The 14038-nt window shown below is 46.6% G+C and overlaps 1 protein-coding gene across 6 annotated transcripts in view; it reads left to right on the top strand.

The window, feature by feature from the left end:
- PRMT7 (protein arginine methyltransferase 7) overlaps window positions 1-14038 on the top strand; it is a 52882-nt gene that overhangs the window by 16614 nt on the left and 22230 nt on the right. For all 6 annotated transcript variants that reach the window (XR_013968277.1, XR_013968278.1, XR_013968279.1 and 3 more), the window contains 4 exons: window positions 3864-3972; window positions 9835-9947; window positions 13118-13359; window positions 13582-13762. Coding sequence is in view for 2 of the 6 variants with exons in the window: in XM_080828023.1 (XP_080684149.1) it covers window positions 3864-3972; window positions 9835-9947; window positions 13118-13359; window positions 13582-13762 (645 nt within the window). In the remaining 4 variants the exon portion in view is untranslated. The remainder of the gene's footprint in view (window positions 1-3863; window positions 3973-9834; window positions 9948-13117; window positions 13360-13581; window positions 13763-14038) is intronic.

Genomic DNA, 14038 nt, shown 5'->3' with positions numbered 1-14038 from the left:
GCTTAATAACATCTGAGCCACCCAGGCATCCTGAAATAAATAAAATCTTAAAAAGAAAATGAAAAACAAGAAAAACGAAAAGTGTTTCATTTTCTCGTATAAAGTCTGAAGGTAGCACCCTGGGGTATTCTACTGAGACTTTGCAGCTCCCCACCCACCATCCCTTCAGTATGGCTCTCATGCTTAAGGTCTAGAAAGGCGGCATCTTAGGCTGAGGGAATACCATGTTGTGTCATTTAGAGTCATGGCAAACGGTGTCATGGTAGAAATCGAGAAAGGTAGATTGCAGCCAGACTATGGAGGACTTGAGTGCTACAGTAAAGACTTTAAACTCCCATATCCTGAGTTAGTTCTTAACCTGAAGTAAGAATCATGGGCTTCAGGTTTAATGGAAGTCCTGAGAGCGGTGTGTGTGTATGACTCTGTGCGCTTGTTTGAGGACTTTGTAAAAACAATAAGAGTCACTTCCTGGCCTTTTTGAATATCATCAAAATTTTTGAATTAAATAAAAAGAAATCTGTGTTTTAGGATGGTTGCCTTAGTTACCCTTAACTAGATTTTATTATCCTTTACACATGAAGAATCTAAGATCCAGTGAGGTTAAAGACTTATTGTCACAGTTAATAAATAGGAGAGCCAGACCTGGAGACTTGATTTTTTGGTTCCTGCTTATGGTGCTCACTCCACAGTGGTAGCTATAATGGGAGAGTGTGTGAGATTTCTAGCGTCAGTATCTGGGGGGCAGTGATGCCACTGGTTGGTAAGAAGAGTTCAGAGGAAGATAACTTGCTTTGTGGGAAAGATAATGCATTTCATGTTGGAGGTGCTAAGTAGGAGAGAGGCATGTCCCAGGTCAGGAGCCAGTATATGTGTCAATTGCTAATTAAAGATAGAGGGTGAGAACATGTTTTTTTGACAGAATTGGGAGGACTGTGCTCTTGGGTATTTCATATATTCCCATCTCAGTTACCTGGATTTCTTAATTTCTCTCATGCTGCTCTGATCGGTGACTCTCAGATCTCTTCTGTTTGGCTCTTGACATCTTACGGTGGCCTCCCAGCTCTTACTTTAGTGACCACTTTTGAACCTGTGGTCATTCTGTCTGGACTACCTTGTGGTTTTCAGCTCAACTTGAGCTTCATGCCAGCAGGAAAGACAGGCCCAAAACAGTGACTGAGAACCTGTTGGTCCCTAGAGCTGGACGTTTGACCCCCTCTTTTTTTTCTTTAAAGATTTTATTTATTTATTTGAGGAGACACAAGGAGAGAGGTAAAACAGGCAGGGGAGTGGGAGCAGGAGAGGCAGGCTTCCTGCTGAGCGGGCAGACTGATGCAGGGCTTGATCCTAGGACCCTGGGATCATGACTTGAGGTTAAGGCAGATGCTTAACGACTGAGCCACAGAGGCTTCCCCATCTGACCCTTTAGAGAGTGGCTGGTACAAGAGGATTTGCAACTCGTTTGGTAAAGATGTGACAGGTGAAGCTGGCGGTGTAGGATTGTCCAGGGAGAGAGAGTAGAAGGAGAAGAGCAAACCTGGGAACCTGTGCCTGTAAGGGAAGAAGAGTGACCAGTAAAGTCAAGGTCAGATAGACACAAAGAGCCCTAGAGGGCAGAGGTGGAAGCCAAGTGGGGGCAGAGTGCATGAGAATCATGGGAAAGAAGGAGTGGTCAGCAGGTGCAGATGTTAAAGAGCACCATTGCCCGGAAGAACTTTCTGTGAGGCCGAATATCTTCCATCGCTGCGCTGACCAGTATAGTGGTCCCTAGCCACATATGGCTGCTCAGCACTTGCAGTGTGACTTGTATGACTAGGGAACTGAATTTTTAAACTTCATGCAGTTTTAATCAACTTATATTTAAATGCATGTGGTCCCTGTATTAGACAGCACAGGTATAGAAGTTAAGCAGGATGACAACTGAGAGAGGCTGTTGAGTTGGTACCTCCTTTAGGTGGTATTTTCAGGAGAGTAGAGTTGAGGAGTGGATGGAATACAGGAAATCATAGGCAATGACTATAAACTTCTCTTTTAATACATTTGAAAAGTGAGGAATATTTTGGGAAGGTGTATTAGTTGCAGTGATTTCTGTGGCAAAGTCTTTGAAAATGAAGCCTGGTCCTGCTTTCCTCACTTTTCTTTTTTTTAAGAGCAAGAAGAGCTTTCCCTGGAATCTCTAGCAAACCTCTCCGTGGGTATCATTGGCCAGAATAAAGTTAAATGCAATTTAACTTACCTCATTGACCTGGCCTGAGAGATTTGCTTACCCGTAGACTGGACATGTGCACTGCTTGGAGGAAGTTCAGTCCCCCAAACTGAACGAAGGGCCAGATGATGTTGGGAAGACTTCAGGGGCCATTCCAGAAAGAAGTGTTCTGGGTGAGATCTTGAGTTCTTGATGGCTCAGGATGAGACTATGAATGTCAGAGCCGGAAGGGTCAGCAGAGGAGATGAGTGATGACATCAAGAGGCAGGAGGCGTGAGGGGTGAACTTGTGGTTCCTAGAAATAATTTGGAACAGATTGTGAAGATTTCTTTTCCTAGCTAAGCACATATGTATTCTTTATGGAAGGATATAGCATTTCCTGCTTGATTATAATAAAAGAATTATGTGTTCATGGTAAAAAATATAGAAAAGGACTTAGAAAAAATGGAAATCTTGTCGTTGTGACCAGTTACTTTATCATTTTCTATTTCTACCTCTGGTGGGTGTGGCCACATCCACGTCTGTATGTTTTTTTTTTTTTTAAGATTTTATTTATTTATTTATAGACAGAGGTCACAAGTAGGCAGAGAGGCAGGCAGAGAGAGAGGGGGAAGCAGGCTCCCCGCTGAGCAGAGAGCCTGATGTGGGGCTCGATCCCAGGACCCTGAGATCATGACCCAAGCCGAAGGCAGAGGCTTTGACCCACTGAGCCACCCAGGTGCCCCACACTTCTGTATGTCCCACACATCTGTATGTTTTATGCACTATTGTGGTTGGGTCTTTGCAGTTGAAATTGGGCAGGCTACAAAGTAAGAGTTGGAGGGGCTTGTGTTTAGGGACATGTGAAAGGTTAAGGAAGACTCCTGGAAAATATGTGCTGCTCTGGAAAGTTGGGTTTGCTTTGGCAGGTGGGGGTAGGGCAGAGAAGGCTCAGGCTTGCCTAGTACACAATGAGATCAGTGTGGCTAGAGTATCAGACATGGGTGGGGTAGAGTGGGAGGAGAATAAGGATAAGGGAAGTAAGGTGGTTCATACTACAGAGGGCCTCGAATACTGTAAAATATAGGCTGTGTTCTGCCCCACTGGAGCTTTGGTACAGTTTTGAACTGGTGCCTGTTCACACTTAATGACTGAGACAGTAACAGTCTCACTTTCCTCTGGAGAAAGTCCTCACTTTCCTCATGTCCTGCCTCTGGAGAAAGTCCTCATTTTCCTCATGTCCTGTCTCCCGCTCCAGGTCCTGGTTTTGTCTCCAAGTCTCCCTTCTGCCTTCCCCCTAGCTCGGCACTGACACCTGCCGTCTGTGCTAGGTAGTGCAACCTCCTTAGGAAGCCCTGCCTCTGCCGTGTACCTGGCCCATAAGATTTAACTCTGCAGGTTAAACCCAGCAGAATGTCTTCACTTTGTATTTATTTTCATGACACACATTTGGAGAATAAAGTATTTAAGTTCCAAAGATGAGGTCACTTTTATTTAGATCAAATCAGGGCAAAGGAATCTTTTGCCTGTGTCATATGATAACAAAGGTACATATACTGTGAGGGAGACCTCTTCAAATCTTAGAACCTGCATCATGGCATATCTTAATGATCTTGGATGTTAGGATGTTACTGCTCAATTTATTGCTCATTTCTCCTTGGGTTTTGGTTCTCATTTCTAGGTTTTCAAGCCTATGGCTGATGCTGCTGTGAAGATTGTAGAGAAAAATGGCTTTAGTGATAAAATTAAGATTATCAACAAGCATTCCACTGAGGTGACCATAGGGCCAGGTAAGATTAATACATACTGTTTTGAAAGTTTTACTCGAAGGAGAGAAAAGGTTTATTCTGGTTACCTGGAATAAGTGTATTCAGGTAATCACAGGAGAAATGGGGTCTCTCCATGTGGTCTGAAGGTAAGTACTTTGCTTTTCAGCTAGTTAAATCAGCAGTGAGTAAACCAGAGCTCATCATATGCAACTGTGGTGATATAAATGAAACTTCCTTTTGCTTTAAGCAAGTTGGAATTCTTATGTGACTCAGCCCTCTGCATTTTGAGTGTCCTCATACAGAAGTGAAACTAAGTAGACGGCAGAGAGGTTTGCTTTGTGCTGAAGTCCTGCTTCAGTGTCTGAGTTGTGCGATTTGCCTGGGTTGCACAGTCTCCCCAGGCTCTCAGAATCATTTTTATAGGCTAGGCATTTGAATCAGACTTCTCAAATTTCACGTGCTACTGATTCCTGGGGAGCACGGTGGAAAGCTTTGAAAAAGAAGCTTCTTGGGTGAGGGTCTGGATATCCCTGCAGTTTTTAAAAAACACAGTTTTAAAAACACAGTAATTGAGAAGGAAGCCTCTGTTCCATTTAATTAAAAAAAGGTCTTAACGGAGAACCTGAAACATGCACAAAAGAATGGATTAGTAGTCCCCCCCCTTTTTTAAAGATTTTATTCATTTATTTGATAGATCACAAGTAGGCAGAGAGGCAGGCAGAGAGAGAGGGAAGCAGGCTCCCCACTGAGCAGAGAGCCCGATGCGGGGCTCGATCCCAGGACCCTAAGATCATGACCTGAACTGAAGGCAGAGGCCCAACCCACTGAGCCGCCCAGGCACCCCAGCCCCTTTATTTTTGAAACATACATGTTATCCTGTTTTTTTAATCCTTATTGAGGCAAATTTTCATAAAGTGAGTACATCCATCTTAAGTATATAGTTTGATGAGTTTGGACACATGTAAACACATTTGTAATCTCTTTTGCAATCAGGACAGTAGAATGTCTTTATCATGCACATAGAGGGTCCTTGTGACGCTTTGCAGCCAGTCGCCTCCATATTACTGACCCTAGGCGCCCACTGATGTACTTTCTTCAATACGGGTTAGAGCTCCCTTTTCTAGAATTTTGAGTAAGTGAAATTATCCATGTGTACTCTTTTGTGCCTGCTTTCTTTTCTGTAGCATGATGCCTTTGGGTTTCATTCACATTCTGTGGATCAAGAGTTCATTCTTTTCGTTGCTGAGTAGCACTCGTGTGGACGCCTTCGTTCACCTGGTATACATGGGTAGTTTCCTGGTTAGGTCTTTAGATTTACTGATCTTCTCTTTTGTGGTGTCTACTCTGCAAGGTATGTACGTCTAGTGAATTTTTTATTTCTGATACTGTATTTCTCATCTCTGAATGTTTCCTTTGATTCTTTTTTATAATTCCCATTGTTCTTACATTTTTTGTGGGTTTTTTTAGATTTTATTTATTGATTTGAGAGAGAGTGAGAGAGCACAAGCAGCAAGAGAGCAGCAGCAGAGGGAGAGGGAGAAGCAGTCTCCTCGATGAGCAGGGAGTCCAATGCGAGGCTTTATCCCAGAACCCCAGAATCATGACCTGAGCCGAAGGCAGACACATAACCCACTAAACCACCCCGGCACCCCTGTGTGTTATTTTAAATAGTTGCCATTATCTGTATTGGCTGCTTCAGTATTTTTTATCTTCTGCTTCCACTCTTCTGTCTTTTCTGGGTTTGTTCTTATGACTGATTCTCATCCTGGTTCTGGATTACATTTTTCTTCTTCACATGTCTAGTGATTTGTCTTCGGATGCTGTGTATGTTGGCAGTTTTGCATTGCTGAGTATCAGAGTTTATTGTCTTCCTTTAAAAGCTTTGTCTGGGGGCGCCTGGGTGGCTCAGTCCGTTAAGCCTCTGCCTTTGGCTCAGGTCATGGTTTCAGGGTCCTGGGATCGAGCCCCGCGTCGGGCTCGCTGCTCAGTGGGGAGCCTGCTTCCTCCTCTCTCTCTGCCTGCCTTTCTGCCTGCTTGTGATATCTATCTGTCAAATAAATAAATAAATAAATAAATAAATAAATAGCAAGCTTTGTCTGTCTTGCAGTTGGGCTACTGATAGATCAGTTTGATCATTTCAGGGCTTGTGGTTTTTTTAAATTTGTTTTACAAGTGAGAGGGAGATGGGGCAGAGGAAGAGAAAGAAAATCACAAGCAGGCTTCATACCCAGCATGGATCCTGACCTGGGGCTTGATCTCATGACCCTGAGATCATGACTTGAGCCGAAATCAGGAGGCTTAACTGACTGAGCCACCCAGGTGTCCCTTTCAGGGCTTGTTTCTAAGCTTTGTTGAAGTGGGGTTAGAATAGCTTTAAGTTGAGGTCCCCTGAGTCAGGCTCTATGCTGGGTGTGGAGCCCACTACGGATTCTCTTGCTCTCCCTCTTTCCCACTACCCCTCTGTCCCCACTCTCCAAAAAAAAAAAAAAAAAAAAAAAGAATAGCTTTAAGTCAGTGTTTCTTTTCTTTTTTAAAAATATTTTATTCTTGGGGCGCCTGGGTGGCTCAGTGGGTTAAAGCCTCTGCCTTCGGCTCAGGTCATGATCCCAGGGTCCTTGGATCGAGTCCCACATCGGGCTCTCTGCTCAGCGGCGAGCCTGCTTCTCTGCCTCTCTCTCTGCCTGCCTCTCTGCCTACCTGTGATCTCTGTCTGTCAAGTTAAATAAAATTAAAAAAAAAAAAATTTATTCTTGGGGCACCTGGGTGGCTCAGTCGTTAACCGTCTGCCCTCGGCTCAGGTCATGATCCCAGGGTCCTGGGATCAAGCCCCGCATTGGGCTCTCTGCTCAGTGGGAAGCCTGCTTCTCCCTCTCCCACTTCCCCTGCTTGTGTTCCCTCTCTCACTGTGTCTCTCTCTGTCAAATAAATAAAATCTTTAAAAAAAAAAATTTTATTCTTAAAGATTTTTATTTTATTCTCTACACCCAACATGGGGCTCGAACTGACAACCCCAGGATCAAGAGTCGCAGGCTCTGCATACTGAGCCATGTGCCTCTGTCAGGGTTTCTCAGCAGTGACATTCTTGACATTTTGGGCCTGGTAATTCCTTGTTGGGAGGAGCTGTCTGCGTATTGCTGGATGTTTATCCCTGGCTTCTAACCAGAAGAAGCCAGTAGCACCTAGTACCCTTCACCACATCCTCGTCCCCCCAAGCCAGGCCCTGGTCATTTGAGCCAGCCAAAAAGGTCTCCAGACATTGCCGAATGGCCTGGGGGTGGGGCAAAATCACCCTCCATTGAAAATCACTGTTCCAAGACGATGTTGGTTGCACTAGTACCAGCATGGCTTTCATAGAGTCTCTCTGGGTTGCTGGCTGATCGGAACTAGAATGGTTCCCAGCCCTCTGGAAATTGTTCAGTTTCTACCTAGGTGGTATGGTCATTGTTTGCCTGGCTTTCTACAGTCTTGTCTTCTTTGTGTGTGAGTATATTCAGCAAGAGGCTTCAGGGGAGCCCTGGTCAGATTCCCGAAGCCCCCCCTTTTTTTTTAAGATTTTATTTATTTATTTGACAGAAACAGCGAGAGAGAGAATACAAGCGAGGGAGTGGAAGCAGGAGAAGCAGGCGCCTCGTAGAGCAGAGAGCCTGATGCAGGGCTCGATCCCAGGGCCCTGGGATCATGACCTGAGCCAAAGGCAGACGTTTAACGCCCAGGCACCCCCTGAAGCCCCTTTTCTATGTAACATCCTCTCTGGTTCCCTCCCCTGTGAGTCCCAGCCACCTGCACCCTTAACTCCACTTGCTGTCTCCTTACCTCAGCAAGACTGCCACATTCTGCCAGACTTCTTGCTTCCCATAGCAGTCTGGAGAGCACCTACTGGCAGAAAGCCAGAGCAGTGGTAGGGGTCACTTTGTTTCTCTTCTTGCGGAACAAACTGTTTCCTCTTTTTTTTTTTTTCTTGAGGTTTTTATTTATTTGTTTGACAGAGATCATAAGTAGGCGGGGGAGTAGGGGAGTGGGCGGGAAGCAGACACCCTGCCGAGGGCCTCCATCCCAGGACCCTGAGATCATGACCTGAGCCGAAGGCAGAAGCTTAAGCATTTGTGCCATCTGGTCATGTGGCAGAGACCTAGGAGGCAGTGGGGTACCCACCCTTCTCGGGCTCCCCATCCTCCTGGGGCTCCCTGCCCTCCTCAGGCTCCCCCCGTAGTTCCTGCATTAGCACTCAGCATGCTAGCTTCCAGGCTCTCAAGAGTGTTTGTGAAGATTTAAAGCTTTGCTTATTTGGAGCAAATTGGACAATACATCATTTTAAGTTACCTAATTGGCTTAAAAATTATTCAGGAGGTAGAATTGGCAGGGGTTGATGACTGATTGGACGTAGGGTGACAGAGAGGGAGGAATCACGGATTCAGCTAAGGTTTGCTGACAGTTCCTGGGTGCTGGGTGTAGTTCTAGGCATTGGGGTAAAATGCCCAGCAGAGCAGGCAGGGCTGCTGCTCTTCTGGAGCTGGTGAATGATGGCCAGGTTTCAGGACCGTGTGACTGGTGGTGCTGTCCACTGAGGCAGAGGCATGAGAGGGAGAAGCAGACATGTAGGTGTAGGGTGCAGTTTGGGACGGTGTATTTATGTTTGAGTTTGGCATGATAGCAGAGAGGGTGGGCAGTGGCCGTTGGGAGGGTGGTCTCTGTGCCAGGAGACAAGTGTTCCTTATCAGCTTCCTTTCATGACATGGAGCACAGGGCTGCTTTGTAGAAAGTGGGCAGCTCTTACCTTTGCTGTCCTAACCACCACCACCTGGAGCAGGTCTCATTACCCTTGTTGTACAGATGAGGTGACTGACAGTCAGCACTGAGGGTTCTGGGCCAGAAGGCGGGATCCAGGCTTAGGTCTCCATGACTAAAGATCAGGCTCTCTGTACTGCACCCTCCTTTGAACCTCCTTAATGCTTCTCTTTCCTTAAGTTGTCCATGAGACTCGTCTTCTCTGTAGGGAAGATGAGTGGGCTTTGTCAGATTGGAATTCGTGCAGCCTTAGGAGTGTTCACAGCTAATTCTCTGTGATGAATAGCCCCTTTCAAAGTTAATTTTGTCTCTTGGCTCATTAAAAATTAAAATTGTAGAAGTAGCATTACATTACATTACAGAGGTTCAGGAAATAGAGTCAGCCAAAAAAATCTCCCCTACTCCTACTATCCTAAACAACTGTTACTTGGGGGCTCATCGTTTGGTAGCAAGAAACTTAATTTAGGGGGCTTTAGTGTAAGGAACTGGAGAATCCTGGATCTTGAAGTATCACTGGAATTACGCAGCCTCTCTAGCTTTGGTTTCCTCTCCCTCCATGAAGCCTAGAAATATTTGAAGGACCGATGTTCAGTTTTGCTTTTAAAATCATTTTTGCTAATATATTAATAGTTTAATTGTTAATTTGTATCTCTCCAGTTGCTAATAATAATGAAACATTTTCCATATATTTGATTGATTAGTTTTTCTGTGATGAATTGTCTATTTGTATTTTTGCCTGGTTTTCTTTTTGGTTGTTTATAGTGTTCTTACTAGTTCTGTGAGTCCCATGCAATATTAAACATACAGAAAAATTAAAAGAGTGGTATAGCAAACACTCCATTCTCTTAACCAAGATTTACCGGTTGGTAGTATTTTGATGTGTGTTTACCAGTTGGTAGTATTTTGATGTGTGTATGTCTATCAAAATGGGTTTTTTGGTGAGCCATTAGAAAGTTTCATGACACTTCTAGATAACTTGAATGTATGGATGTGCTTTCAGTGTAATGATCTGTTCACCTTTTATCTTTCATGTATTTGCTGTCAGTATTTTTTCTCATTGATCATTTGCTTCCGGCTCTGATTCCTTGTGTTTCTCAGATGGTGACATGCCATGCCGTGCCAATATCCTGATCACAGAGCTGTTTGACACAGAATTGATCGGAGAGGGAGCGCTGCCCTCCTATGAACATGCGCACAGACATCTTGTGCAGGTAGGGACCTGGGGCCTCCCTCGGCTACATTGCTGTGCTCTCAGCTGGCTCGCACAGGTCTCCTTGATGCCGCACGCTCTGCGCAGCCTGAGCCCTCTGTACTTCACTGTACCCCCTAGGATACCCTTGATTCCTGGGAGACTCCGCTTCTCCTTAATTAGGACTTGTGGGTCTCTTACCAAGTCTTCGTAGGCTAGAGCTGAAAGGCAAGAAACTGTCTTCAACTTCAGTTCATCCAAGGTTCTTTAACTGTCACCTGTGTATAAGGCATTCTAGCATCCTGGGAGAAAAACAAGACATCCTTCCTGTTTCTAAGACCCACACTGGTCAGGGATGGTGCAGACTGGATGGGCCAGATGGAAAGGCCGACAGAAGCACCAGTAACACTTGTTTTAAGACTGGCAGATGAGGGCCAGGATGAGGAGATACGGGTATATAGAGAGAGGGTGAAACATGGAAAGGCCCTGAGAAGAGGGAGAGGTATCGCAGGTAGCAGACCTGTTCTCTGCATCAGTGGGAAGACCCCTCAGGCAGGCTTGTGAGCTGATGGTGGAAAGTCAGAGAGAGGGTGGAAGGCCTTGAATGCCGAGCCCTCTCACCATTCCAGGCGAAAGAATTTAGATAGTGATAATCTTTAGCAGTTTTTTGGGGAAGGGAGAGGCATGCTGACAGTGTTATCGGAGACATTGGTCTTCCTTTTTTATGGACATAAATGTCCCCAGAGGCAAAGGCCAGCTGGGAAGGTGTGAGTGTTTGCCACTTTTGCTGCCACCTGTACTGTGGGCAACATCTGGGCGAACCTGCAGCTGCCTCAGTCTGGGGCCCTGTGTGGGGGTTTCTTGGTGTGGCCAGAGTGAAGAATGTGGCTCCTTCCAGGGCAGTTGGGGCCATAGGCCACGTTATTTACCTAGTCAGTGTGTGATGGTGATCGCACTGTGAGATGTCCCCTTTTCTCCAAAATGGAAGATGTTTTTCTCGTAACTTTGGTAGTAATTATTTCTATTTCTCTACATTAAAGCCATGAACTAGATGAATCCCTAGAACAGAGAACATAAGGATATTTAAAATTACACTAGTGTTGCCCAATTGGCCTTTCTCGAATTCATCTAATAATTAAGAAGGTGTGCAGGCAGCTGTCTGCAGTTTCCTTTCTCAGCTGGTCTGCGTAGCCAGGTGTCCCTTGTCTGTCCTAATCACTGTCCTCATCTGCCCACCTTGTGTCTGAGCTGGAAAGAGTTACAGCTTTTCACAAAGGCTTCCATTGCCTGTCCCTTTTCCTGCCCTGTTGGAGGTCATGCAGCCAGGATGCTGTATGTCTGACAGATAGTGCATGCGGTGGTGAGTAACCCAGTGATGGGTCTAGGAGGTAAATTTATTGGGTGCCTTCATTTGCCAGCCAGGGATATGAAGGTGTGCTCCCAGGCAGGCAGGTTGGTGAGCAGACTGTCACAGTACAGTGGGAGGGTATGCTCCAGTGGTGGTCAGTGGGGTGAGATCCTGCCCGCTGTGGTAGGGGAGGATGGGGAGCATCAAGGGAAATAAAGCTCGAGCAGGGGCAGTCTTGAAGAGTAATCAAGTGTTGGTGGGTCATACAGGGGCATTCTCAGTGGAGGAGGTCAGCGTGCACAAAGATGGGAAGGTGAGCTGGTGCGGTGGGAGTTGTTGGCATTATGGGTAGTGTGGGAGGTGGGCTTAGAGCTGAGGATGGAGGGCTGCGCAGGACTAGACTGAGACGGGCCACTGTGCAGTGTGGTGCCACAGGAGGGTTGTAAGTAGGGGTTGATACCAGGTTCAGGCAGGCAGGCATATGGAGAGCATTTGGGATGCTAGATCAGGGGTGGGAAGACTGGTTAGAAGGTGGTTGGAGTCATTCAGGCTCTGGGGCTGAGGTGGGCCTTGGCTGAGACCAGAGAAATGGGCCTGGACGGGCAGCCTTGGGGAGGAGGGAGGTGGTCAAGGACTTAGTAATTACTTGGATGTGGAGGCACTGAGGATGATGCCAGGGTTTGGGGCTTGGGAGACTAGATTGGATGGTGGTGCTCCTTATTGAATGAGACAATGGGACGAGGACCGGGCTCGGGCAGGAGGGGGAGAGGTGAAAGTGATTTGTTTGGTTTAGGCAGAGTTTGAGCTACCTGAGGGTCAGACAAATAAGAGAGGACCAAGAGGCTTTTGGCTGTGCGGTATTTGGTAAACGAAAACGGGCTGACTGACATCCCTCACAGGAGAGTGTGTGGAGTGAGAGAGATGGGTCAGACTAGGTCTGTGGGGAGTTCTCTCACTTTGAAGGATGGGTAGGGGAAGCACAGCCTTGTGAAGCAGCTAGAGGGGGAGAACAGTGTTTCTCATCCAGAGCCATGCATGGAGACATTTCTGGTGTCACAACTGAGAGGGGGATGTTATTGGCATCTTGTGGCTAGAGGCCAGGGATGTTCGTGAACACCATATGATGCGCGGAACAGCCCCACAGCAAAGGGTCATCTGACTGAAGAGGACTCTGGTATGGAGGCAGGGAAACCCCGTGCCTGTTATTTCCCTGCAGCGGCCGCTGTGAGTGTCCTCTTCATGGCTGGGCCCCTGCCGCCCGGTGCATAGAGGCTATCAGGTGAAGCATAGAGGTAGGAGGGAAACCAGGTGAGCGACTGTAGCCAAAACCAAACGAGGGGAGTGGTTGGCTGTGCCTGGTGAGGCCAGGAGGTCAGGTCATCCGAGGGTGGACACTTACCCATTGTGTTGTGCGGCAAAAAGGTTCTGGGTCTGGGTGAGAGCTGCGCTGAAGAGAACTCGGAACCCAGTGCCAGCATCACTGCTTAGCAGACTTGGACTCTTTGTGCAGAGTTGGTGTGGGAGTTAATGCGCATGATGACAATTAAGGATTATTTTTGAAGTATTTGAGAGTGTCATGTAGTTGGGAACTTACCTGACATAAATCATTTTAGGCATAATGTGTATTCTTTTTGAAATCTGGTTCCTTTTTTTTTCTTCCCCAAGGACATTAGGCTAAGAACAGTTCACCATCCTCATAGTGAGTGGGAAGGCGTTGGTTGCTACTCAGCCGACCTGATATTAAGGAACAAGCCTCTTGATCAGTGAGAATTGCTGTGGGTTTGTTTTATAATACATCTACTGGTTTATTGTTCTTTTCTTTTGTTTTTGTAACATACACTTAGGAAAACTGTGAAGCGGTGCCTCACAGGGCAACTGTCTATGCGCAGCTGGTGGAGTCCAGGAGGATGTGGTCGTGGAATAAGCTCTTTCCTGTCCGCGTTCAGACAGGCCATGGAGAGCAGGTCATCGTCCCCCCCTTGGAACTGGAGAGGTGCCCCGGTGCCCCGTCTGTCTATGACATTCAGCTGAACCAGGTGTCGCCCACTGACTTCACTGCCCTCAGTGATGTGATGCCCATGTTCAGGTACCAAGGAGCCAGCCCAGCCAGTGGTGCTTTGAGATAATTTGGTGGAATTGGGGGCTTTAGAAGTTCTTCATGAGTGAGAAGGAAATCTAGCTGAGGTCACCTTCTGAAGGCAGGAGTCCGTTGCAAACAAGTCTCATTGCTGGTGATGTCACCGTAAAAGCTTAAAAATGGAGGATGTGAGCTTTAAATATGCTTAAGTTCCTGCATATTCTTCCACAGTGTGGACTTTAGCAAGCAAGTCAGTAGCTCGGCGGCCTGCCACAGCCGGCAGTTTGAACCTCTGGCATCTGGCCGAGCTCAGGTGGTTCTCTCCTGGTGGGACATTGAAATGGACCCTGAGGGGAAGATCAAGTGCACCATGGCCCCCTTCTGGGCACACTCAGACCCAGAGGAGCTCCAGGTAAGAAGAGGCAGGAGTTGAGCACGTTTTCATGTAAATTAGGAAACTTGTCCGCTTTTGGTTGTGGGAAAGTAGCATTTTGAACCTTACATTCACAGGAATTTAGAGACAGGAGGACTGTGTCAGGATTTTTTTTTTTTAAGGTTTTATTTGTTGATATGACAGAACGAGAGAGCGTGCGAGAGTGTGCGTGCACATGAGGGCACAATCAGGGGAGCGGTAGGCAGAGGGAGGGGGAGTAGCAGGCTCCCCGCTGAGTGTGGAGAGAGAGAGAGA

This window comes from Martes martes, assembly GCF_963455335.1.
Source record: "Martes martes genome assembly, chromosome: 17".
Lineage (NCBI taxonomy): Eukaryota > Metazoa > Chordata > Mammalia > Carnivora > Mustelidae > Martes > Martes martes.
Note: the sequence above shows the minus strand (reverse complement) of the source record. Positions and strands in the feature narration are given on the sequence as shown.